This window comes from Miscanthus floridulus, chromosome 18, assembly GCF_019320115.1.
Source record: "Miscanthus floridulus cultivar M001 chromosome 18, ASM1932011v1, whole genome shotgun sequence".
NCBI lineage: Eukaryota > Viridiplantae > Streptophyta > Magnoliopsida > Poales > Poaceae > Miscanthus > Miscanthus floridulus.
This window is the reverse complement of record NC_089597.1, coordinates 63,815,798-63,842,486: the sequence shown is the minus strand read 5'-3', so window position 1 is coordinate 63,842,486 and position 26,689 is coordinate 63,815,798. Positions and strand designations below refer to the sequence as shown.

Sequence of the window (26,689 nt, the reverse complement as noted above, 5' to 3'; positions counted from 1 at the left end):
ATTCCTATGCAGGACTATAGAAAATGGAGAGAAATGAGCTAGCCCTTATGGGCCCACCAGCCTCCCAAGCTTGCCATGATCCATGAGAAAGCACTCCAAAGTGATTCTCCACCCTTGGATCAACTTGTGTTTTTTCTCAATGGCTAGAGATGAAAGCACTTAGATAGAATGGCCCACATGTAAGGTGAACCGACTTCAAGATGGACCCACAAGCTTACATACCCAGCAAGGAAGAACTCAGGGGGCCCCACACCAGAGGGAAGGCCCACAGGGCAGAGAGGCGGGGTCGGCCTGTTTATGCACTTCAAGTACAGATCACAACTAATTAACCCAATTAAGAGTTTCCCTGTTTGAGCATGTTCATTTTTTATACATACATGAAAATGCACTTTTGCCTTCAAAACAGAATAATCAGAGAAACACCTGGAAGTACAGCTGAAGCACTAAACAGTAGGCCAGCCATGCGCTTTGTTAATCGCGTCAAAAAGACGGAGGGTCTCCCATCTCCAAATGGATTGTGCATCAACAACTGAAGGACTTCGCTGGTCGCTCAGTGGCATATGGAACAACTGGTGCTGGACATGACATGACGGTCTCCGGTTTGCCCAGCTCAAAACCGCCTCCAAAGAATTAACTAGCCAGCCTATAAATACAGCGCCTGGGGTACGCATGATGAACACGGGGCAAGCTAGAAAGTACACAGCAACTCTGCACGCACAACCATGTCGCGTGTAGCTCTTCTCCTGCTCTTCGTCTTGCCGTTCCTCGTCGTCGTCTCGGCCGCGAAGGCAAGCAGCAACGTCTCAAGGAGCCAGTTCCCCAAGGGCTTCCTCTTTGGCACAGCGTCCTCTGCCTACCAGGTAAGTACTAGTAGCTTATTAGTTCTCCAAGCGTCTAATAGAGGCTAGCTAGCTACTGGAAGAAGCGTGAGTGGTTTTGCTCTTATATATGCTGCATTTGGCGTGTGCAGTACGAAGGAGCGGTGAGGGAAGGCGGCAGAGGGCCAAGCATCTGGGACACCTACACTCACACTCACCCAGGTCATAATATGCCTGCCTCCATTTCAAGCTCTTGCCATCTGATCAAAGTTAAGGGGACACATCCAGGCCAATATGCCTGTGGCTGTTACCTGCTAATGCTTATTGCTACTCGATCATCATGATCCTGACCATGTCGACATAGCTTAGTATCACTTTAGTGGCCGAATGGCCACACCAGTGAGGGCTCAAACAGGATCAAATGCTACTTCTACATTTTAGGTTATTAAGACTAGTTTGACCAAATGGTGCGTTGTATGATGCTAGTTCGGACAAGAGTACAGGACTAAGAACTAAAAAGTCCCACTAAATTAGCATGCCATCAAGCATCGGTTGACTGAACTAAAAAGTTGCATGGTAACACCTTAGGAAGTAGCTCCTTGCTCAAATGAAAGATTTAGTAGTCTAACACTATTGCGCACCATCAAGAAACCTCAAACAAATCAGTATTTCTTAACAATTGCATAGGAGTATAGGAGGAAGAGCATGCAAATGATATGCTTGCTCATTAACAGGATCAGAACAGCTTGCCTGTTGATCTCTTCTTCCAAAAGATAAACCAGAGTCAATAAAAAATCCGGGGGGGGGGGGGGGGGGGGGGGGGGGGGGGGCAGGGGTGTCCATCACCTTAAAGCCGAATCAGAATCTTGAAGGAAAAAAACAATAGTAAACCTTGTCAGTTGTCACTCAAGTTGCGGCCAGACAACCAGACAATCTGTCGAAAATCAACTGAAGATAGCATAAAGTAATACAACTTGACAGAACGATTAGACAGTTTCTAAAAACAATGCCGGGGTTCAGTGCTTTCCTGCAACAGCATGTAAAGTATGCTAATCAGGCAATGAAACCATGACATCGCATACAAGCCCCTTGTTTAATGTTTATTGACTAAAGAACTACTGCAAGCAAAAACAAATTTCTTGAACAATGAAACATTCAAGATAATGCAAAAGGGCATATGATTAAACCTAGAAATAAAGACAATCATTTTGCTTAGTTGATCTGTGGAAAACTAAATGTAGTACATTCAGGACTTGTTTGTATTGTGCTTACCAAACAACTGATGTTCAGTGGAACTTCAGTATGTTATCTTAGCATGTTCTCGCAATATTGAAGAGTACCTATCCACTGTGTTCCGGTTCACTGATCAGGAAGAGTTGCTGTGGGGTGTACGATGTGATACTATAGTATGCCCCCAGGGAGAAAGGTGTGCAACTCAAAACAGAACCGTGTCGTCGCAAATATTAGAGGTTACCAGATCTCTAAGGCTAACATTGATCCGCCACTGCAGAACAACCAGAAAAAAGGTGGAGTTAGAAAGCCGTATAATAGGTGGTAACGATCTTCTATGGTTCAGGAAGATGCTGTCCCCGTTTAATACATTAACGCGCGCATACTTTTCACTTATATAAATCCGTTAGTCCGCCGAATGTCACGAAGGACCTCAGTAAATCCACATCACAACCAAGATCATACGATTAAGCAAATACACAGCATGTACACAGAGTTGCAGCTAAAATAATATTTACAATGAGTTCACAAATAATAATACAAGTTTAGGTTTCAAAACCGATTAGTGAAAACAGCATAACTTTCAACTAATTACAATAATATAAGTTCCAAATATATTGTTAGCATATGTGACATCCTCTGATAAAAGCATATAGATAAGAACACTATATAGAGTCATCGAGTCTATCGGCGGTTAGCCACCATCTTCAGTAGACCAAGAACTTCACTGCAATATGGTGGGATAAACCCTGAGTACTCGAATGTACTCAGCTAGACTTACCCGTTATAAACCAAAAATAAAGTGACACCAAAGATCATGCAAAGCAATATAAGTGGAGCTAGCTTGACAATATTTTGCATAAAAGCCACTAGTTGAGCTATACATTTCTTTTAATTCGGTAACCAAGTTAATTATAGTTATTCATCTCTAGATTAGCAACTAATACGTGCCAAATATGTGGTATATCATTTAATAGCATAACAATAGTAACCATAGCCAGTGTAAGATTTTCATATTCATCAGAACCATTATATTCCATAATCCAATTACTGCAATGAAGAAGCTCCGTCAAGTTTCTCACTATCCGGGAGAGACGACGATTCGAATCGATTACAACCAGCTAAGCAGTTATTCCTAACACAAACCTAGACATACCTGCGCCAAGGTAGTCTTAGGTCACCTTTGTCACAACTCAGCTACACATTTCGTGGGTTTGATCAGCGCCGCACAACTAGGGAAAACCAGCTGCCAGGACGATCAGGACTACCCTACCCTTGGGCTCACATCTGGCTCCCCGCATATCTTTACGACCATCCAGAGTGCGCACTTTGACAGAACGAGGCTAGGTCTGAGTTGAGCTACTCGGCTTCGCGATCGAAACGAGTTATCCAGCCAGCTAAGTGAGAGGAATACGTTCAAAATGACAAGAGGGCCTCCAACGATGCGATCCTTAATTGGCAGAGACGGAATCACATGAGTCAACCTACACATAGACTCTGGCCGGCCTCCAGTTACATTATCCCATGGTTCTTTTCCACAATAGCAAATATAGCCAACCGTGCTCCGGTATCCACCTATGTCTCGGAGATGATAGGAAATCACCCGACTTCTACCGAGCTAAGCATGACTAAGCATATACTCAATCCTGGACCTACATAGGGTTTAAGGTATATTTCTGGACAAGGAAGTTATATGCATCAAGTGTTTTTAATCAACTCATATAACCTAATATATCAAACATAAAGGACGCAAGTGATATTTGTAAAAATATAGGAGGCTTAAAATGCTTCGGGACTTGCCTAAGATCCGACACAAGTTAGTTTAGTTAGCTTGCACCGTCTTGGTGGCATCTCCGCTCTAGGCATGCACTCCAAGGGTCCTTCCATCTTTGGGATAGGTCCACCAAACACCATCTTCGGGTTCGGCTCTAACATCATGTTATTTGGTTCCCCTAAATGAGATGCAAGATGCAAGTGCATGAATGCGAAGAATGGTAACATAAGATGCATCATATAAAAGCATTCAAGACAAGTATAAGGTTATACCTCAAGACATATGCACTTAGAGAGCAAGTCATTTAACTAACTAACGCTCAAGTCTAGCATAGGGATAGGAAGCATAACAAGCATGACAAACCAGTTAACTCAAGTCAAACTATCACAAGCATTTAACAATCAAGAACTAATTAAACCTAGCATCACATAAGAACTAGGGCTGTGGTGAACGACACCAACATAATTAAAGCTCTAGCAAAACATGCATCGAGATCATTTTGTGGCAACATGCATACATGACCATTTATTACTTACGTGCTTGACCAATATTATATAACGCATTTATAAGATACCTCAGGTAGATCAATTTAAGTCTAGTAGTGTCATGAGCTAACACTAACAAGCATACAAAGCAATGCAAAGTGAAGCAAACAACTTTATGTACATGCCCAGATTCTGGGCAGCAGCATAACAGTCACTTGCTTCAACCATAACTAAAGTTACAAAAATTCAATAAAGGTGATATTGGACTTTCTGGAAAGCTAATAAAATTATCTATAACTCTTTTATTTACACTCAGAGATGATTCTAAAGCTAGCCAAGTCAAAATACACCAAGGAGCAGGTCTACACAAACAATGGACAGAAAAACTGATATGAACTTCAGAGATGTATATCTAGAGTTCTATCCATCCAATAAATGTGGTTCTTAACTTTTTAGAAAGTTTATTAAGTTATCTATAACTTTATTATTATCATCTAAGGGTTATACCTCAAGACATATGCACTTCTCCAAATCGACGAGCATGGGCGAGGTGGCGGTCATGCGAGCAGCACGCGACGTTGAGCCCCTACGCAAGGTCAGCCATGACAAGCTCCAGTTCAAAATCAGCTAAAGAGCTGACAATACCACCTCCAAAATATGACTAAAACTCCATATTCTCCCCTTCATATCTCTCAAACCGGTTAGTGATTTGTTCAACCAATTGCACCATGTAATAGAGCAACACGAGTACTACAACTTTGATTAAAAGAGTTTGGTCCAAATCAAAATGGTTTGCGAGATATTAATTCCCAAAGTGGGGTACTTGCAAACTTTAAACTGAAAAAGTTTAGTCCCAGACTTAGCCGATTTTTGGAACCTGATAAACGCCATTGGATTCAAACTTTGGTCCACTATTTGGCTATGCTAGAGGCCGAACTAGGTCTTGATACTTAAACAAAAGTAGTTCTACTTACACTAAACTACAACTTTGCTTAAAGGATCTAGGATTGTTTCGGCTTGGTTAGGAAGATGCAAATCTCCAAAGATTAGTAGACGAAACTAAAATTCGGATGTCAGAGTTTCAGCAGTGTGACCGAATTCAATAAAATTGCCATTTTGTAGAGCCTTTAAATAACCAAATGAGCTCCAAATCTGCTGAGACTTATTTTGTTGTTTCCTTCACAAAGGGTACTTCAACTCATTTTAAGGAATCCAGTTGAGTTACCATATGAATTTAGATGATAAAAATATCACAACATGTCAACTTGCTGTTGCCTATCAAGAACTTAGAAAGATTTCTGAGATCCTAAAGGAACACTACATTCAAACTTGAGGCCACTATTTGAGTCACTTAGGAGTTGAATCAGGGCTTATCCAAAAATAAAGTTTATTGTACTCCACTCAAACTTCAACTTTTATTAAAGGTTAAACTTCACCACTGTTAACGAAATCATTGGTTCATCTTGGTCAAAGCAGCACCTCGTTAAACCCTAGAATTAGGGTTTTTAACCAATTGAGGTATTTTCTTGACATTTGCTCAATATGAATCCTTCATGACTTTTAATGTAGAGTTCAATTAGAGTCATTTGGTTAAGGTAGCAAGGTTTGGTAGACATCCCATGTTCCCATTTACCTGATGAAGCAATCTAAGAAAGGTCATAACTTATCATTCCATGTGACTCCTTGGCTTCAAACTTCATGAAACTTTTTCCACTAGTCAAGATGGATACATGTTGATGTAATGTTCACGAAATAAGCATATTCAACATTACTCATGCAAAATCTTAACAAGTCACAGGTAAGCAAAATGTGCCTAAGTTCAAGTTGGGGCTCATTTTCATATGTTTGACCTCAACACCTTCATCACCATTTCAGAGATAAGGAACTAAAGCTTCTCATTACCTCTTGATTTGTCATGTTTGAGCTCAAACCCATTGCTTAGCAAATGGCTAACACCTGAGGTGTTACAGTGTGCTGTGTGGGAAGATCAGAGCCTGTGAGGACCACAAATCTTCATTTGACCTGCCAATCTAAGGAAAAAAGCACATGTGAACAAAAAGTATAAATGAATAGATGAGGATCTGCAAAATGGAACAATGTGTTAGCTAGTTTATTAATGACAACTTTTATAGTCAATACTTTGATTGCTTTATGTCAGACAGCAACAAACAAAAAGGAAAAGAACACGAATATATTATATGATCAAACTGAACCCAATCTATGGAGATGTCTATTCAGAAGTCAAAAGTCCAAACTTGTACAACTCACTGGAGCACACGAGGCAGTCAACTATACAATTTCCTGAAAACAATGCTCCATCTAACCTACCGTATCAAATAAAATCCTAAATGGAGAATGGAGATAGACCTCAACAATTTGTTCAGATCCAGAGTCCAGACCATGATTCTTGTTCTAAGCCCCATAATTTCTCAACAGAGAAGATAGCAGATGGAAGCAATGGAGACATAGCAATTGATTCCTATCACCGTTACCAGGTATTGTTGAAAAATGAACATCCTATCAACCAATCCATTTTTATTTTCCAAGCATTTATCAGATGCCATTCACCGAATACAGGAGGATGTCAAAATCATGAAGGATATAGGTTTTAATGCCTATAGATTTTCTATTTCTTGGACAAGAATTCTGCCTAGTAAGTGATTCTTCTAGCCTATTATCATACAGTTCATGTTCTCAGAAAATTGTAGAAGAATCTTGCCACTTGAGATTAAATAGACCTCATGTATGCTGCATGCACTTAAACCCATCACCTTCGAACATATCCTAGCCAACCACTTAGAACTGCTAATGTAAAACATTTGGAGACTTTAACTTCGATCTGCAGCAAACATCCATCGCCTTTGAACATATTCTAGCCAACCATTTGGAATTGCTGCTATTATATAAATCAAAATTTGGAGACTTCTACTTTGATTTGCAGCAAACAGTAAGAGAGTTCAAACAGAGAACAGCTAAACACATAGATCAACCTCAGCCTCTAGTTGATGCAATGATGGAATGATGGCATGGATGCAGATGGAAAACTGAGTGGAGGGGTCAACATGGAAGGAATCAAATACTACAACAACCTCATTAACAAGCTAATTTCAGAAGGTAAATACTCATAACATAAATAGTCAAAAAATTATATATCTTTGCATCATAATGTCTAAACACATGTAGGCATTCAACCATTTGTGACCCTTTTTCACTGGGACTCCCCACAAGCATTAGAACAGCAGTATGGTGGCTTTTTGAGCCAGCTTATTGTGTAAGTACATTTGACCAATCATGTCATATAAGCCATAAAGCCTTACTATATCTACTCTGATCAATAATAATAATGCTACTGAAATTAGAACAAACTAAGAATCACACCTTACTATATTTAGCTATCATTACCAGAGAAGACTTCTGTGACTACGCCAACATCTGCTTTAGGGAGTTCGGAGACAGAGTCAAGCACTGGATAACATTCAATGAGCCTTGGAGTTTCAGTATTAATGGCTATGCTAGTGGTATATTAGCACCTGGCAGATGTTCTGCTTGGGAAAATTCAGGATGTAGCATGGGAGACTCTGGAAGGGAACCTTATATTGTAGCTCATAACCAACTTCTAGCTCATGCAGCAGCAGTTCAGGTGTACAGAGGCAAATACAAGGTACAAATTTGATTTCCAAATTGTTATTCCTTTCAGCAACAAACAAATCAAACATATGCAGTTAACATAACAAGATACATTCTGGCATGCCAAGAGAATATATCTATATTGCGACAAACCTTCTAATTACATTTAATTGAAAATCTTTACATAATTAGGTCTCCAAAAGTAGAACATGACAGTAGATATTATATATAAGCCATAAAGCCACAATCTGCTCCTATAAACAACAGATGGTAGTGCTGGGCATTTTCTAGAGTTCTACTCCATGTTTGATAACAAAACTAGCACATCAAAAGTGTCTCAGACAAGAGCCGAGGATTCCAAGGTTCAGCCAGCTTGTTATGATAGCTAACCAGTAACCACTGAAAACACGAGTACTCATTTAATCGTTTCCATATACTTAGGCAGCTTGATAGTTCGCACTTACAATGATAATTAATAATCATGTAGGAGAAGCAAAAAGGCAGCATAGGAATTACTCTAGTCAGCAATTGGATGATTCCCTACACAAATTCCAAGCAAGATAAGGATGCTGCCAAGCGCGCGCTAGAATTTATGTATGGATGGTGAGTTTTCATTTAGTTCTTACTAGATAGACTTCAGGTTTCGTCCTTGAAGTTTCCACTAAATCAAAATCAGAAAGATTCTTCTAAGAAACTATTTACATAATTTGAACAGGTTCATGGATCCTCTAACTAAGGGAGATTACCCACTCAACATGAGAACACTAGTTGGTAATAGATTACCAAGATTCACAAAAGAACAGTCAAAGGCCGTATATGGATCATTCGACTTCATTGGCCTCAACTACTATACAGCAAGATATGTTCAGAATACCAAACACAGTAACAATGGAAACAAAAGCTATAGTACTGATTCACGGACTAATCAATCAGGTAATTATGTAATCATGTTATTTCTATTCTATATTTAAATTACTTGGGTGGACTAAGAGTTTTCAGGACCTGTATTGTAACAAAAGTCGAAAGAAACGGGACAGCTATTGGTCCAAAGGTATGAATTCCACAAAAAGGAAAATTATCTTGCTTCATGTTTGACAGTTGTGTAACTGAGTCGATGATAAATAATGAAGGGTTATTTATAGATAATCTAGTCATTTAGCACAAAATTAGAAGGTCATTGCAGATTCATAGGCATGAAAACAACGGATCTTTGTATCCAGGCTGGATCTCCTTGGCTCTACATCTATCCAAAAGGAATAGAAGAACTCCTGCTATACACCAAGAAGACATACAACAATCCTACAATCTACATCACAGAAAACGGTTCAACAGTCTAACTACATTTTATATCAGTTTGTTCTGTGGCTTACTCAGGAATCAAGAGCAGTAGCTGATAAATTTACTCATTATGCTGCAGGTATCGATGAAATTAACAATGTAAACATAACACTTCAAGAAGCCTTAGTCGACAATACCAGAATAGAATTCTACCGGCAACACCTATTCCATATTCAAAGAGCCCTCAAGTAAGTCTGGTGCTTGATTTGTAGTAGATGCATAATTGAATTATAGATCACGATTCATGAAAATGTATGTATAAGACACAAAAGTTTATTTATGTTTATGCACCAAAATGAAAAGTACTCTATGACATGGCAGGGAAGGAACTAATGTACGAGGGTACTTTGCATGGTCACTATTTGACAATTTCGAGTGGATGGATGGTTATACTGTGAGATTTGGTATTAATTACATCGACTACAGGGATGGTTTGAAAAGATATCCAAAGCGTTCCAGCAAATGGTTCCAGAATTTCCTTCATAAGTGAAATTTTGTACTGCTCAAGTCAAAAAGTACTATGGAGCAACATTACAATTACAAATGTAACGTCTATATTTTTTTGTACTTTCCAGCTTGCCGTTGTTGTGTTGTACAAGTGATTCTTATAAAGCCAAGATGATTGGACTGCAATTTCCCTGAGCATGCTGATATTTCTAGAGTAATACTACAAAATGCATATCTTGTAAACCATTGTAGTCCGTCATGCTACTCTGATAGTTAGGATTTAAAAGCATACTCATGTCACTCACACAATGGCATTTTGCAACATAAGCATACATTAGATGTTACACACAAAACAGATACATATCACAGACGAACAGAAACAATTCAAACCATTAAAATCAATGTTGCAAACATCAGCATGTTTAGCCTTGCAACTGGGCATTTTCAAATTTCATAACAGATAGCACAGGTCTTCAAGTAATCCTATAATTGGCTAATTACGTTGTTCAACTGCCCTGTATATCAGGAAAAAGCACAAGACTGAACAAGGCAGTCAACTTCTATGGAACATTGATTAGATCACTGATAAATGAAACCTTTGGTGATCGTATATTACTTTCTTCACCACTCAACTGCATTCATTTTGTCCTGTGAGGGCTATGACTTGTCCCTATGATGAATCTGATACTTTAATTCAAACCCATACATACGGACTTCTGAGCAGTAAAGCAACAGGAGCAGGAAATCATAAATATTCAGAAGTATATACCATACAACAACACCAACAACAACAACATAGCCTTTCAGTCCCAAGCAAGTTGGGGTAGGCTAGAGTTGAAACCCACTAAGAGCCTCAAGTCACGGTTCAGCCACTTCAATAGCTGTTTTCCAAGTACTTCTATTCAAACATAGATCTCTAGGTATATCCCAAGCTTTCAAATCTCTTTTTATTGCCTCCCCCCATGTCAATTTCGGTCTTCCTCTACCTCTCCTCATATTATTAGCTTGGCTTAGGACTCCACAATGCACTGGTGTCTCCTTTGGACATGGCCAAACCACCTCAACCGATGTTGGACAAGTTTTTCTTCAATTGGTGCTACCTCTAGGCGATCACGTATATCATCGTTCTGAACTCGGTCCATTCTTGTGTGACCGCAAATCCATTGCAACATACGTATTTCTGCAACACTCAGTTGTTGAACATGTTGAATCTTTGTTGGCCAACATTCTGCTCCATACAACATAGCCGGTCTAATCGCCGTTCTATAAAACTTGCCTTTTAGCTTTTGTGGTACCCTCTTGTCACAGAGAATGCCAGAAGCTTGTCGCCACTTGATCCACCCTGCTTTGATTCTATGGCTAACGTCCACATCAATATCTCCATCCCTCTGTAGCATCGATCCCAGATACCGAAAGGTATCCTTCTTAGGCACTACTTTCCTTCCAAACTCACATCCCCCTCCTCCTGTACAACTCTGCCAAAGTCGCATATCATGTATTCAGTTTTAGTTCTGCTCAATCTAAAACCTTTAGACTCAAGGGTCTGCCACCATAACTCTAGTTTCCTATTTACTTCCGCCTGGCTTTCGTCCACTAACACTACATCATTAGCGAAAAACATACACCAAAGGATATCCCCTTATATGTTCCTAGTAACCTCATCCATTACCAAGGCAAAGAGATACGGGCTAAAGGCTGACCCTTGATGAAATTCAATTTTAATCGGGAAGTAATCTGTGTTACCATTGTTTGTTCGAACACTAGTCACAACATTGTTGTACATGTCCTTGATGAGGGTCACGTACTTTGATGGGACTTTATGTTTATCCAAAGACCACCACATAACATTTCTTGATATCTTGTCATAAGCCTTCTCCAAGTCAAAGAAAATCAAGTGGAGGTCTTTCTTCTGCTCTCTAAACCGCTCCATAACCTGTCTTATTAAGAAGATTGCTTCTGTGGTTGACCTTCCGGGCATAAAACTAAATTGGTTTGTTGATATCTACGTCTTTCCTCGCACGCGTTGCTCGACGACTCTCTCCCATAACTTCATAGTATGGCTCATCAACTTAATTCCCCGATAATTAGTACAACTTTAGATATCTCCCTTGTTCTTGTATATTGGTACCAATATGCTTCTTCTCCACTTATCAGACATCTTGTTTGATCGAAAGACATTGTTGAACATCTTGGTTAGCCATACTATAGCTATATCCCCGAGGCATCTCCACACCTTGATTGGGATAACCATCAGGGCCCATCGCTTTGCCCCCTTTCATCCTTTTCAAGGCTTCTCTGACCTTCGATTCTTGAATCCTCCACACAAAGTGCCTGTTAGTGTCATCAAACGAGTCGTCCAGCTGAACAGTGGTGTTCTCGTTCTCACCATTGAACAATTTATCAAAATACTCTTGCCATCTATGTCTGATCTCATCCTCCTTCACCAAAAGCTGCTCCCTCTCATCCTTTATGCACTTGACTTGGTTGAAGTCCCTCGTCTTCCTGTCGCGAACCCTAGCCATCCTATAAATGTCCTTCTCTCCTTCCTTCGTACTCAAACGTCGGAAAAGATCCTCATAGGCCCGCCCCTTCAGAAGTATACAACATAAGACAATAATTTTGCAACCTCAATCTTATTTGGTCCAGGAACAAAAATACAGTCATACAGCTAATTGACTAACACTTGAGCTCAGTAAAGTATTGATATCTCCTATTATATGCACTGGCCTTCCATCAAAAACAGACGATAGTGTTGACTCACACAGCTTCTTTAGTTCCCTTGCTTTTGTAATTGTTGCCTCCTGTATATGTGAAAAGGCAAATATTTAACACACTCCACCTTCAGCAAATTAAAATAGATTTATTGGCTATATAAAGCACAAGGGCCAAGGAGACATATTGGTGTTTTGGTTCATTATTAGCACATAATGGAAGAATAACTCGAATTTGCAAAGAGCAAATATGAATCATAAGCCTACGTATTTTTGCAACAATGCTCTCTTATTGAGTTTAGGTCACAGCTTCGCATTATGTGCTACTACATGGTGTTTTTTTACTAAACTCAGTAAAACTGTAGAAGTATACGTGCAGATGAACAGTACAACAGAATATAATTGAAATTGATTTCCAGACACAGTACTTCGTTAGAATTTGCAAGGGCACACCTGCAGAGCTACTTTGCAAAATGAAATTAGCTGGTCAAAAATGTGGAAATTTAAAGGTGATCTTTTCCATCATCCACCAGCAAATGGAGTGTCATGTGTCTGAGCAGCATTGAGTTCAATAGCAAATGGCCAGGATAATTGCATCATCGATCAGATAAAAATGCTTTTACAGAGTGTCTCAGCAACTGATGAAATTGTATTTTCTGTAGCCAATTTTACCAAGGAAACTTTGTTCACTTACTTGCTTTGGCCATGATGATGACAGTGCGTTTTGCAGCTCCATACGCTTAACAGATAAATCACCTAAACCTTCCCGTAATTTAACCTCATGATGCTTCTTCTCTTCTAAGGTTGACACTAATCTGTCCAGAAACCTTGGGAAGAGGAAAGAAACAGTAACCAGTCAAAGAAAATATAGAAACATTATGCATTTATGGTGGAAACTGGAAAAACTGGTGTAGTATGCAAGCCTTCAAGAATAGGCTAAGAAAGAATTTTTGCATTACTTTATTGAACTAGTAGTAATGAAAGACATTAAGGAGCAGGAAGCTTCATAATCCCTTACCTTTTAGAATTAAGGATCATTATAAGGTCAAGAGTCTTCTGATTAGTTAGCAATGAGATTGCTGAAGAAACCTCTACAAGCATAGTCTCCAAACTATCAGGAGCGTGCTGCTGGAGAACAAAAGGTGAGACAGCTTGCACTTGATGCTGTAGAGATGATGTATCTGCATTCCTCATCTCCCCTAAGCGTTGAGTCAAAAATGATTTTACCTGTTTCAGTTATCATAAATTAATGAATTACAGCACTATGCAATAAGAAGGTGCAACCAGAAAGCAGCCTCATCATACAACAAAAACACTAGTCACCAACTGAATTTCTAAAATAACATTATAACATTATTATTCAGTACAGGCAAGATGAAAGGAAAGGTCTTAATAAGACAGATTATGCAATATCATCTGAACTAGAAATGAGAGGGGAGGGAGGGGGGATGGTCAACATACCTCAAGTAAATCATCCAGAATGTCATTCCTATATTCCTTTTCAAACAACCGACTTCTATCTTCAGTTACCATTTGAGACTGTGGTTGCTCTAATTCAGATGGAGTATTCTGTATACTAGCAATTTCTTCAGAACTATCAGCAGTGATGTCCCAGCAAATACCAGACTCAGATGATGCAAGATCTTCTTTGTTCAAGGATTTGTCTGAGACACTAACATTATAATTTTCAGAACCGGCCAGCTTTATATTAGCGTCAATAATTTCATACGATCCAAAGCCATTGCCAGATTCTTCGACAGGCTGTTCCACAGCACCAATGTCCCAATCAATTTCATTAGCGTCCACAGAAATGTCCCAATCAATATCATCAGCAGCAACATTTGAGTCAATTTGTCCTGCGCTCACAGTAAACCCATAAGATTCCGGTGCCTCTCCAAGAGAACTTTTGATCTCATTATATACTGAGACATGCAAAGAAGGAGGGTTGGCCTGCAACTCTTTCAGCTTGTGTAGCACAGAATCACAATTTCCCTGAAGTTCAGAAGAACAAAGTGGTTAAAATTCACAAAAATGTTTCTAGAAGCTTAAAATTGTGTATTCAGTAAGTGATATGTTCTACATAGTCCTGATTGTACCTTGTCCTCAGTATGGCAGTCCTTAACAAAAGTTGTGTAGTACTCCATGGCATTTGAGACAGGATCACTGTTCAGGACCTCCAAGATTCTGCTAAAAGTAGATGGAAGTGTTTTTGCAGAATCTATTAGTTCTTCCCTCACATTTATTCCCTGCAGATGACAAAGTTTAAAACAAGTGGCACTCCAGATCAGTATGATGCGGTGAGCAATGTAGTAGGAAAATTAGTGCAGGTGGTCAGATAGAGAAGCCAAATGCCCTCAAAGGTAGGGAAAAAGGTAGAGAAGCTGACTTGCAAACTAAGTTCCTGGCAAGCTTCTACATATCTAGTAGCTGACAATGCTGCAAGACGCTTGATGTCAGCCTCCCTTCGATCAAGCTCTGCAAGCTGCTGCTGAGTCTTCTGCATCTGCTTCCTCTGATATGGACTTGAAGGAGCCAAAAAAATAAAATCAATTAACCATGGTCAAGCATAGCTAAACGCAAATTTAGTTAGCAGGCAGACTCAATATCTAGACAGACTCCATACATGTCATAGTTAACATTTTGAACCATGATCTGCGCTGCCTCTCCAAGGAAGACATGGTCCTTCTCATAAGCTTTAACAATGGACTCCCATTCACCCTAGAAAATACAATTGCAATCAGTTGGGATTTCAATTCCAGCAAACGACGATGCATTTGTCTCACAGAAGGAAAAGCAAACACTACCGCGGATCCCGTCAGGCGGCCAAATATGTTGCGACTCTCGGTGTTGGAGTCAAGAAGAATGCCGTATATCTTCTTCGCTTCAAGGTAGCCAATTTCTGAACCAAGGCAAGGAATCAGAAGCAAAGGATTACATTCCACACAGACACAGATAGTGAGAAAACCGAATCGCGCGCCCTAAGAAGCAAGGCAAGGAAGACGGAAGGGGGGCGGTTCGGCGGCCGGCGGGAGGGTTTATAATAACATGACGAGTTCGCCGAAATTCCTTCACGGACGATCCGCTAAGAGGGGGGGGGGGGGGGGGGGGGGGGGGGACAACTCCGCCACCTTCGGGGTCGAGGGCTTGGAGCGAGGGGTGCAGATCCCGCGGCAGGGCGGCGAAGGCGGCGGTGACACGGGCGCGAATGCCGGCGAGGCGCTTCCGCCAGTCGTGCGGCACTCGCTTGCGGTCGACGAGCCACTCCTGGAGGCGGCCAAAGGCGATGTCGATGGGGAGGTTGCGGATCTCCGACGGGTCGCGCATCGTCGCGCCCGCGGGGTCCGCGCGGCGGGCGGATCACGCGGCCGGCCGGCGAGGGGGAAGGGGACGACGAACTCGAGCGCCGCACGCAGGCCGGAGCCGATCGGGGAGATGGACGACGAGAGTGAATGGTGGATGACTCCGTTGGACTCGGCTGCACTTGGTTGCTGGGCTTGAGAGTAGTGCTTGGGCCTCTTCAGTCCATAGAGCCGGCCCAAACCTCCCTCGATTCCGGCTCGCGTACGCGACACGCGGGTTGCGGTGCGGGGACCACTGGCAGCCTGCGAAGAATCCCAGAAAGGAATCAGGCGGCACGCGGCCCCGTGAACAACGGGGAATAAATTCGGCGGCCGTCTCCGTCTCGTCTGCTTCCTTCCTTCGTCTTCCCACCAATCTCTCTCCCAATCCGCTAACCGCTCTTGCTGCCCCAATCCGCTCTTGCTGCCAGCCAAAGAAGAGAGAAGGGCGAGATGACGGTGGAGAAGGTGGACGCGGCGCTGGCGGACTTCGACGCCTACTTCGACCGCCTCTTCGCTTCCCCGGACGCCGCCTCCGACGGCAAGGTGAAGCTGCTGCTCTTCCTGGCCGACCGCGAGCCTGACTCCTCCCTCACCTGGTGCCCCGGTAAGAAGAATCGTCGCCAATGAGATTCCGTTCAGCAATAGTCGTCGTGTCGCCCTGGTCCCGTGCTTACTCACCGTCGCCGTGCGGCGCCGCAGACTGCAACGTGGCGGAGCCGGTGATCTACGAGCGGCTGGAGGAGGCACTGCAGGGCAGGGACGCGGTGCTCCTGCGCGCCTACGTCGGGGACAAGCCCACGTGGCGCGACCCGGCGCACCCGTGGACGGTGGACCCCAGGTTCGGGCTCAAGGGCGTGCCCACGCTGATCCGGTGGGAGGATGGCGCCGCCGCCGCCCGCCTCGGCGACGACGAGGCGCACCTCAAGGATAAGGTCGACGCCCTCCTCTGCACTTCTGGCGGCAACTGACAGATCCGGTTTCCCGTTGGGTTCCTTCCCGTAGAGCGGCTATAACAATCAATCTGGAGGCCGGTACCTGTGTAGCATTTAAAAAATTGTTAATTAACCATATGCTATTAAAAAGTTGAGCTCTCTTAAATGTCACTGTTCTAAACTCTTTCTAAAACCATTCCGTCTAGTTTTATCTCTAAGGGCGCTTACAAAGGGCACTTACAACGCGCTGCGGAAGGCCGTCTGGATAATGCTGTTTTTGCAGATACAAGCTCCATACGACGTATTCAATGTGGAGAGAGAGCGTGTCCGTCGTCTCACGGGACGATGGCCCCGTATGGTGCTCCTAGGCAAATTGACGGCTTCGTCTACCGCTGTACCAACCGATGGTAGCGAGCGACTCCGTGGCTAGATGAGTGTGCGAGGCATGTTATATATGCACTGTATTGTTTATAAATGAATGCAGCTCTGTCACTGAACATCTCATTTGTATAAAAAATAAAATAATAAACGAAGACCTTAAATAGGTTCAAAAAGAATCCATCATATTATATTATAATATATAAATATACTATATATATTGATGCTTCCAAAAAAAATGTTATAACCATGATTATCTTATTATTTTTCGTTTGATCGATTTTGTATCAATAAGCATCACAATGGTTTACACCAATAATATTCACACCGGATATTAACTACATGCAAGCATTAGATAAACAATAGACAGCCAAACAGACAACCCACTGTACAAGCTATCTATTTAGCCGTTTGTTTGTCATGTGACATCATCATACAGATAGCACCTTGTCTGTGGGTTGTACATGCCCTAACGGTGTTAAACAGATAGATGAAATGATCACTTTACCCTATAGTGGGGACCGCCAAACTTTCCTCTCTCTCTTCTCTACGGAGTAGCCGAGCGAAGCTGTCGAGTGACTCGCAGCCAGCACCCTAGGCACCGCCTGCGGAGGCACAGACGGCACGGCCACCGTCTGTCACCCCTACGTGGGGGATGCCATCCCGGTGGCCGAATCAACACGCAACACACGGGCCACCGTGAGCGGGCGCTCTAGCACCTCAACACGCCGCCATCTAGCAGGCCACCGTAAATCCTGCGTCACCGCCAACGAGCAGTCTGCCAGACGCCACCCAACCGTGAATCCCGCGCCGGATGCCGCCCACAACCGATGACAAGGAAGTCATGGGCGCAGGTGTCGAGGGTTACATTGCGGTCCTCAAAGGGTCGCTCGAGCGTACGAATTTGCTTCTCCGACTCCAAGTCTCTCTTGACTCTCGTCCCACCACCGCCGTCGGCTACTCTTCCTGCTCGATACGGTGTCCAGGGGGCAGCGCTGCCGCCAGCCACTCACCCCACGGCACTGCGCGCTCAGGGCCAGCGCCGCGTCGTGCCAGCTGCTCGCCCTGCGTGGTACAACATCCATGGGCAGCGTCGTCGCCGGCCACTCGCCCCGATCTGCTTCTAGAACCCCTCGAGACGGAAGATGAAGGAGTTGGAAAAGGGACGCGAGCTGGAGAAAGGGCGCGCTCTGCCGCTAGCTTAAGAGAAACATAATTTGGCTTGGAATCAATCTTGGCTGTTATTGACTCTCAAAATGAGATTGGGGATAGAGGGTAGAGGGTACATGAACAAATCTTGGTTCGTGAGCAAATTAGGGAAGGCACAGCTGTAACACCCCGGTGTTACGATCTTATTTAGCGCCAGCTGTAACACCCCAGCTGTAACTCCGCCACCTTCGGGGTCGAGGGCTTGGAGCGAGGGGTGCAGATCCCGCGGCAGGGCGGCGAAGGCGGCGGTGACACGGGCGCGAATGCCGGCGAGGCGCTTCCGCCAGTCGTGCGGCACTCGCTTGCGGTCGACGAGCCACTCCTGGAGGCGGCCAAAGGCGATGTCGATGGGGAGGTTGCGGATCTCCGACGGGTCGCGCATCGTCGCGCCCGCGGGGTCCGCGCGGCGGGCGGATCACGCGGCCGGCCGGCGAGGGGGAAGGGGACGACGAACTCGAGCGCCGCACGCAGGCCGGAGCCGATCGGGGAGATGGACGACGAGAGTGAATGGTGGATGACTCCGTTGGACTCGGCTGCACTTGGTTGCTGGGCTTGAGAGTAGTGCTTGGGCCTCTTCAGTCCATAGAGCCGGCCCAAACCTCCCTCGATTCCGGCTCGCGTACGCGACACGCGGGTTGCGGTGCGGGGACCACTGGCAGCCTGCGAAGAATCCCAGAAAGGAATCAGGCGGCACGCGGCCCCGTGAACAACGGGGAATAAATTCGGCGGCCGTCTCCGTCTCGTCTGCTTCCTTCCTTCGTCTTCCCACCAATCTCTCTCCCAATCCGCTAACCGCTCTTGCTGCCCCAATCCGCTCTTGCTGCCAGCCAAAGAAGAGAGAAGGGCGAGATGACGGTGGAGAAGGTGGACGCGGCGCTGGCGGACTTCGACGCCTACTTCGACCGCCTCTTCGCTTCCCCGGACGCCGCCTCCGACGGCAAGGTGAAGCTGCTGCTCTTCCTGGCCGACCGCGAGCCTGACTCCTCCCTCACCTGGTGCCCCGGTAAGAAGAATCGTCGCCAATGAGATTCCGTTCAGCAATAGTCGTCGTGTCGCCCTGGTCCCGTGCTTACTCACCGTCGCCGTGCGGCGCCGCAGACTGCAACGTGGCGGAGCCGGTGATCTACGAGCGGCTGGAGGAGGCACTGCAGGGCAGGGACGCGGTGCTCCTGCGCGCCTACGTCGGGGACAAGCCCACGTGGCGCGACCCGGCGCACCCATGGAGGGTGGACCCTAGGTTCGGGCTCAAGGGCGTGCCCACGCTGATCCGGTGGGAGGATGGCGCCGCCGCCGCCCGCCTCGGCGACGACGAGGCGCACCTCAAGGATAAGGTCGACGCCCTCCTCTGCACTTCTGGCGGCAACTGACAGATCCGGTTTCCCGTTGGGTTCCTTCCCGTAGAGCGGCTATAACAATCAATCTGGAGGCCGGTACCTGTGTAGCATTTAAAAATTTGTTAATTAACCATATGCTATTAAAAAGTTGAGCTCTCTTAAATGTCACTGTTCTAAACTCTTTCTAAAACCATTCCGTCTAGTTTTATCTCTAAGGGCGCTTACAAAGGGCACTTACAACGCGCTGCGGAAGGCCGTCTGGATAATGCTGTTTTTGCAGATACAAGCTCCATACGACGTATTCAATGTGGAGAGAGAGCGTGTCCGTCGTCTCACGGGACGATGGCCCCGTATGGTGCTCCTAGGCAAATTAACGGCTTCGTCTACCGCTGTACCAACCGATGGTAGCGAGCGACTCCGTGGCTAGATGAGTGTGCGAGGCATGTTATATATGCACTGTATTGTTTATAAATGAATGCAGCTCTGTCACTGAACATCTCATTTGTATAAAAAATAAAATAATAAACGAAGACCTTAAATAGGTTCAAAAAGAATCCATCATATTATATTATAATATATAAATATACTATATATATTGATGCTTCCAAAAAAAATGTTATAACCATGATTATCTTATTATTTTTCGTTTGATCGATTTTGTATCAATAAGCATCACAATGGTTTACACCAATAATATTCACACCGGATATTAACTACATGCAAGCATTAGATAAACAATAGACAGCCAAACAGACAACCCACTGTACAAGCTATCTATTTAGCCGTTTGTTTGTCATGTGACATCATCATACAGATAGCACCTTGTCTGTGGGTTGTACATGCCCTAACGGTGTTAAACAGATAGATGAAATGATCACTTTACCCTACAGTGGGGACCGCCAAACTTTCCTCTCTCTCTTCTCTACGGAGTAGCCGAGCGAAGCTGTCGAGTGACTCGCAGCCAGCACCCTAGGCACCGCCTGCGGAGGCGCAGACGGCACGGCCACCGTCTGTCACCCCTACGTGGGGGATGCCATCCCGGTGGCCGAATCAACACGCAACACGCGGGCCACCGTGAGCAGGCGCTCTAGCACCTCAACACGCCGCCATCTAGCAGGCCACCGTAAATCCTGCGTCACCGCCAACGAGCAGTCTGCCAGACGCCACCCAACCGTGAATCCCGCGCCGGATGCCGCCCACAACCGATGACAAGGAAGTCATGGGCGCAGGTGTCGAGGGTTACATTGCGGTCCTCAAAGGGTCGCTCGAGCGTACGAATTTGCTTCTCCGACTCCAAGTCTCTCTTGACTCTCGTCCCACCACCGCCGTCGGCTACTCTTCCTGCTCGATACGGTGTCCAGGGGGCAGCGCTGCCGCCAGCCACTCACCCCACGGCACTGCGCGCTCAGGGCCAGCGCCGCGTCGTGCCAGCTGCTCGCCCTGCGTGGTACAACATCCATGGGCAGCGTCGTCGCCGGCCACTCGCCCCGATCTGCTTCTAGAACCCCTCGAGACGGAAGATGAAGGAGTTGGAAAAGGGACGCGAGCTGGAGAAAGGGCGCGCTCTGCCGCTAGCTTAAGAGAAACATAATTTGGCTTGGAATCAATCTTGGCTGTTATTGACTCTCAAAATGAGATTGGGGATAGAGGGTAGAGGGTACATGAACAAATCTTGGTTCGTGAGCAAATTAGGGAAGGCACAGCTGTAACACCCCGGTGTTACGATCTTATTTAGCGCCGCGATTTAGACCTAAGTAAAACTTTTGAAACGAGTTTCTCGAATTTTTTATTTAAAACATAGATAATAAACTTGTGCATGTTACTTAAGTTAAGTTGATGGGGAAGATATGTAGAGGAATAGGTCACTTTAATTTTGGGAAGATAAATGTTGCTAGTTAGTTTTATTGGAAGCTCAAAAATCAAATTGGAAATTAACTCCACTCTTTTCGGCTAAGTCGGCAAACATCGAGTTGTTGTTGACAATGCCATCTTTGGTATTTAAATTCTAACAAAAATGATAAATAACCGTGGCATGTTTTTGCACTATTGGTTGTCACTAAGTGAGCTCACGAGCGTGGTGTAGTTTGAGGTGGTGTGCGAGGTCGCGATGCACTCTTCAAATTTGCCCTAATCTTCGTAGAATGCACAGGGAAACAGATTGTGGAACCTTGTCCATGACTTTGGCACCCAGGTGACGAACTCAGGTTGGCAGTCCCTTATCTCCCTCTCTAGTTGCTCACTGGTCATGAAGTTTACTTCGCTAGATAGCTGTTAGTGCCGACTTTAGGTTGGTGGCTTCGGTTGGACCTCAAGCGAAATACTAAGTGGCTTTTGTTTCACTTTAAAAAGCGTGTGTAGCACCGTTTCTAGCTGTTCGGGCTTAGGGCGTGGTCACCGCGCGCACGCTACTACCTTGGTTGGCGCTGTGGCCGTAGTCGTTGCCTCACTGGTCGGCCCTGTGGCTGTCGGTCCCGTGCCTGGCTGGGTTGGCCAGCCATTCCCTACCGTGCTGCCAACCCTGTGAGCCCACGCGCGTGCGCTGTCCGCCGTATCGCGTGGGGTCGAGCCCAACGCTGCAGCCACTGTCGCTTGGCTGACATGGCGTTTGCCTCACCGTCCGCTCCACCAATAGCGAATAGTACTAGGGCGTGCGCCAAGTCATCGCGACTATGTCGTTGGCCCCGCCGCTGTTGCAACGAGACTCCTCCCGGCTCAGCCCCACCTGTCCACCCTATCCCGCTAGCCAATAGTGGTGAGCTCTGTTCAAGCTCGGCCATTTCGCTTCAAGTGGTCCCGTCAAGTAGACGCCGTCTCCACTGTCCCATAGCGCAGTCGCCCTATCGCCCTCATGCCACAGCATGTCGAATCACCCTGTGACGTGCACAGTTGCCTGCTATGCTCTGCCACGCCCTTGTGCTGCTGTCGACGGGCGTCGTTCAAATTCCCAACGTAGGGGCCATCTCAGGGCAATTGTTCGCGTCAGTAGTTAGGTCGCGGAGCTAGCCAACCGCCCGACCCGCATTGAGTCACAGTCGTGTGTTAGCGATGACCTATTTTGGAGTCCCGTCGTCGTCAGTCAGTTCGTCGCTGGAGCAGAGTGTGATTGGGGGTAGGGCTTTCACCATCGGTAATGGTTCAATTGGTGGCATCAGTAGTTGTGATTTGGCCTCCTCTATCTGGTGCTCATCTTAGCTTGGTTAGGGCCTTCATTGGCGATGAGCTAACACGACCGCGCCATGCTCTGAGTGCCGCCGCCCTTCACCGTGCATGTGGCCATCCTTGCATGGGCTGTTTCGACTCCTGACGACACCATAGCCGTGTCCGGGGTAAGGTCCTGATGCTCCTCCATATTTTTGTTTGTCTCCGAGGTTGTAGGTGGTCGGAACGCGCATGCCATAGCCGACATCTATGTCTGCACGCAGGCAAATGTGCCCTGCACGCCACCACGGGCTTATGGGGTCCTGCGTAGTCGTGCTAACCCCCCGGTGGCCCTGCGCCTCTAGCGGTCACCCCTCCGGTGCCACCGTGCCCTCCTCGACCGGTTTGGCCGCCGCCGGACCGCTCCCTGCCGGTGCTTTGCTCTGGAGTCTTCGTGGACTGGGGTTTCTAAATAGGAGTAAGTGTAGGGGTTATGGTGGAGAGACAGAGAGAGTGATAAATAGTGCAAATTGGGTTTGGCGATTAGATAATCGTAGAGGGGGTTTTCTGCAAAAACACGTCGTGCCCTAGGTCTTCCCGCCTGGGCCGTTCACGCCTGTGTACGGTTGGGCCGCTCGCGCCGCGCCACGCTGGGCTGGCCTACCGTTGTCGCTGGGCCGCCGGCTATGCTAGTTGTTGGGCCGGCCTGCCGTGTGCGCCTGTGGGCCGCTCGCTGCTTGCGCCTGGGCTGGCCTTGGTCCACTGCCGCCTGGGCCATGCCTGGTAAGCAGGTCGTGCATGCGCCTACGGGCCAAGCCGGTTTGCCTGCCTGGGCCACGGCATTATTTCCTGTTTTCCAGTGAATTGGAGTGGATTTCCTAATATAAATTCTGAGCAAATTTTGTTGTTTACATATAAAATCATTTAGGAGTCCAAAAATGGTGAAACTAGTTTTGTCAAGTTCCAAAAATCTTGATCCACCTAGTAGTGTATTTTATTCACGTAGACTCGGTATGTTGTTAGGATTGCTCTAATTATTTTAAAATGCTTAATATTGTTAAAAGGAGAACTTGTAGAAATTTTTGTGGTAAATTGGTAATAGTGTTGAATCTGAAATTTGTATAGTAGATTCCTAGCAATATTAGGTACTCACTGTAATTTTTATAGCTCCGGAATAATTAGTTTGCTAAATAGATAATTATGCTCTATTTCAAATAAAGAGTAAATTGATAAAAAAATAAAGAAGCAACTTGGGTTTACATAACTAAAATAATCGTTGGGAAATAACGCCTTATTCGGCATCATGGATACATAGCTAAGTATGGTCGCCGTTAGAACTAGCCCGATAACTCTAGAGGCGTACGTCTTATTTTACAAGTCACGATTGCAGTTGATTAATTATATTTTTACATTGCATCGCATGCATATCATATAGGTGCGATGATAGATCAACGGATCGATCGAAGGATGATTGGGAATCCGAAGATGGTGTAAGGGTATTCTCTCTAGGAGATGATGCAACGGACTTGTTATTCAGCTGATGGTGGATGATCTGAAGATACAGATACTAACTTTTTAATATATATCTTACCCAGGCAAGTCCCGGTGCATAACCCCTACTTTTCTGCAGTTTAAATTATATTTGTGCATTAAGTTTTAAGGAGTTGAATGAAACCCACTTGCATATATATATCTTTATCCCATGAGTCTTACTAGTATGACAGTATCGTGTAGATTGCTATGCTACAGGACTCCGGTAGAAGTCGAGTGATGGCTGTCACTCGCGAGAGCTAGGAAATATATTACTATATTATTATCACCTGGGAAATATAAATGGTGGAAAGGAAAAATGATGACCAGGCAGGGATATGGTTTGGGTATTGGTGAGTGTAAGAGGTTGTGTCGCCGTGGACACGGGGCATAGCTTGGTTACACTACTTTCCCTGTCTGATCGGTTAAGGACCGTTCGTTGCATAAGCCATCGAGGCAAGTCACAGACTTATTATCCCAAGCACATACTTGGGTATGGGCGCTTGAAAGACTTGTTGCTCTCTTGTCGTGGATCTGGACTAACTGTCAGGGTTTTATTTTGGTGGAGGAGGTCCTTGCCCCGCACTGAGTCCAGGACTCAGGGGCGGGGACATGGAGTCCCAGTTTGGACGGGGACCTGGACACCCGGGACAGGAGAGTAATGGGTTGGTCTTGCTTGTGCCTTGGGTACAAGTGTGGCATGTGTTTTTGGGGTACCTAGCTGGGGGCATTGATTCGCGAATCGTCGGGCGATCCGGTACGGCTTGTCTACGATTTAGCATCGTAGTGAGAACTAAAAGATGAAAGATGGAAAAAGGGAAATCTGATTGCTGACCACCTGCTTGGAAGTAGCACAGGTGCTTACATAGAATGGTTAGTTAATGAACCAATGTGACTATTAATAAAAATTAAATATAAGGACGCACGCTTAGTAATGCTTCCTGCAAATGCAATAAACTCACAAGCCAGATAGCCTTGCATACCTTTGGAGTCTTGTCTTTCCTCCTATCGGGTAAGTCTTGCTGAGTACAATTGAGTACTCAGGGTTTTATTTCCCCTATTGCAGGTGATAGGTGAATGCTAGAGCTGACCCTTGTGTGTGGATACCTGCTGGTGGGCTCAGCGAGGAATTTCTTTACGCTGCAATTGTAGTTGTTATTTATAACTCTCACCAAATGCTTTTGTAAATAAAAGTTTCATAATCTGTTGTCGTAGTTTATATATATATCAATACCTCATCATGTCATGATTAGCTATTTATTTTCGCTGTAAGTATGATCACATGTTTATATTTCGCTGTTAAATTAAATTGTTCATACTCTGATAATATAATTACATTCCGCTGTTATAATAATAAATATTATCCTCCGATGTTGTATTAAAAGTGATGTAAGAAATAGTTAAGAATGATGTAAGCTTTATTCTCTCATTTGTGATCCTGATGGCAAAAATGTGGATTTTCGGGTTCTTCCCAGGGGTGTGCCCGACGGAACCGAGTAATTTAGTGTTCTCCTTCGAGTGCTTAGTGTCTAATGGAAGACAAGCACTCCTATGAGGCATTAGATTAGGCGGTTCTGCCATAGCAGCTGCCATGGCCGGCCTCGTGTCTCGGGGCGCAGCCACCTGGCCGTGGTTGCTGGTGGCCTGGCTGGGGGCACGCCTTCCTTGATCGCGGGCGCAGCTGCCTTGGCCTATGGCGCTGCTACCCTAGCTGCCATGGCCGACGGAGATGTCATAGACGGTCCTCGGTGGCCAGTAGACACGACGCGAGGAGGCGAGCTCCATCTCAGCCACGCCCCAGCCACCACGAATGGCACGCGCACGAGCTCTGGCCACGCCATCACGAGCGTCATGGGCGAGCTCAGCACGAGGGAGTGCGGCAACGAGAGTGGTGGCGCAGCGAGCATGGAGGTGTGCACAAAAGGAAGGCATAAGCGGCCCGAGGGAAGAGGGATTGGGAGATAAGGTTAGTTTGGACATCTTTGCTGACCGGGCTCACATGTCAGGGCGAGCAAACAGTAAAAAATGAATGGAAGGTCGACGAAATGGCATGGGAGACAAAAGAGTTTAGAGCAGTGGCACTCGTGAGAGCTCAACTTTTTTACTGACTTGTGGTTAATTATCAACTTTTTTAATGGCACACATGTAAAAGCATCGTCAATCTGTAATTCAGCTCGTGTATGCCGAACCAGAAGCTGGGAAATTGTGTGAAGCTAATAAATAAATCAGTTCATGTATGAGGAACCAGAATCTGGGAAATACCTAGTAAAGCTAGTAATTCGATAATAGTGAAGCTAGTAACTCGATGGTGCTGTTTCTCGTTCTACATTCCCAGAATCCGAATATAAGGTTTAATTAAATCATTGCATGTCACGGGGTTGAGTAAAGACTAAGATA

General features: G+C 45.2%; 4 protein-coding genes across 6 annotated transcripts; 3 read left to right on the top strand and 1 right to left on the bottom strand.

Moving 5' to 3' along the window:
- The first annotated feature begins 556 nt into the window (after positions 1-556).
- On the top strand, positions 557-9,905 carry LOC136520054 (beta-glucosidase 24-like). 3 transcript variants are annotated; one of them, XM_066513456.1, is made up of 13 exons: positions 557-860; positions 971-1,040; positions 6,744-6,802; positions 6,885-6,960; positions 7,344-7,421; positions 7,491-7,578; positions 7,713-7,968; positions 8,422-8,537; positions 8,650-8,867; positions 8,954-8,985; positions 9,155-9,257; positions 9,352-9,460; positions 9,594-9,905. In XM_066513456.1, the coding sequence occupies exons 1-13, from the start codon at positions 723-725 to the stop codon at positions 9,760-9,762; spliced, it is 1,512 nt and encodes a 503-aa protein (XP_066369553.1). In that variant the 5' UTR covers positions 557-722; the 3' UTR covers positions 9,763-9,905. The 3 variants fall into 3 exon arrangements, with proteins under 3 accessions (XP_066369553.1, XP_066369555.1, XP_066369554.1); XM_066513458.1 differs by lacking the exons at positions 557-860; positions 971-1,040 and adding an exon at positions 1,691-4,902; XM_066513457.1 differs by lacking the exons at positions 557-860; positions 971-1,040 and adding an exon at positions 1,691-4,902 and having other exon boundaries at positions 6,744-6,960.
- Positions 9,906-10,045: 140 nt separating this feature from the next.
- On the bottom strand, positions 10,046-15,904 carry LOC136520053 (CDK5RAP3-like protein). Its single transcript, XM_066513454.1, has 10 exons — positions 15,559-15,904; positions 15,235-15,329; positions 15,054-15,148; positions 14,817-14,952; positions 14,527-14,676; positions 13,892-14,422; positions 13,449-13,657; positions 13,125-13,257; positions 12,401-12,520; positions 10,046-12,307 (listed from the first exon to the last, which is right to left on the bottom strand). The coding sequence occupies exons 1-10, from the start codon at positions 15,752-15,754 to the stop codon at positions 11,870-11,872; spliced, it is 2,103 nt and encodes a 700-aa protein (XP_066369551.1). The 5' UTR covers positions 15,755-15,904; the 3' UTR covers positions 10,046-11,869.
- A 184-nt stretch (positions 15,905-16,088) lies between these two features.
- Positions 16,089-17,212, top strand: LOC136520055 (thioredoxin-like protein Clot). The gene is made up of 2 exons (XM_066513459.1): positions 16,089-16,375; positions 16,471-17,212. The coding sequence occupies exons 1-2, from the start codon at positions 16,222-16,224 to the stop codon at positions 16,737-16,739; spliced, it is 423 nt and encodes a 140-aa protein (XP_066369556.1). The 5' UTR covers positions 16,089-16,221; the 3' UTR covers positions 16,740-17,212.
- A 1,259-nt stretch (positions 17,213-18,471) lies between these two features.
- LOC136522377 (thioredoxin-like protein Clot) lies at positions 18,472-19,810 on the top strand. Its single transcript, XM_066516197.1, has 2 exons — positions 18,472-19,293; positions 19,389-19,810. Exons 1-2 carry the CDS (start codon positions 19,140-19,142, stop codon positions 19,655-19,657), a joined length of 423 nt encoding a protein of 140 aa, XP_066372294.1. The 5' UTR covers positions 18,472-19,139; the 3' UTR covers positions 19,658-19,810.
- The last annotated feature ends 6,879 nt before the right edge of the window (positions 19,811-26,689 follow it).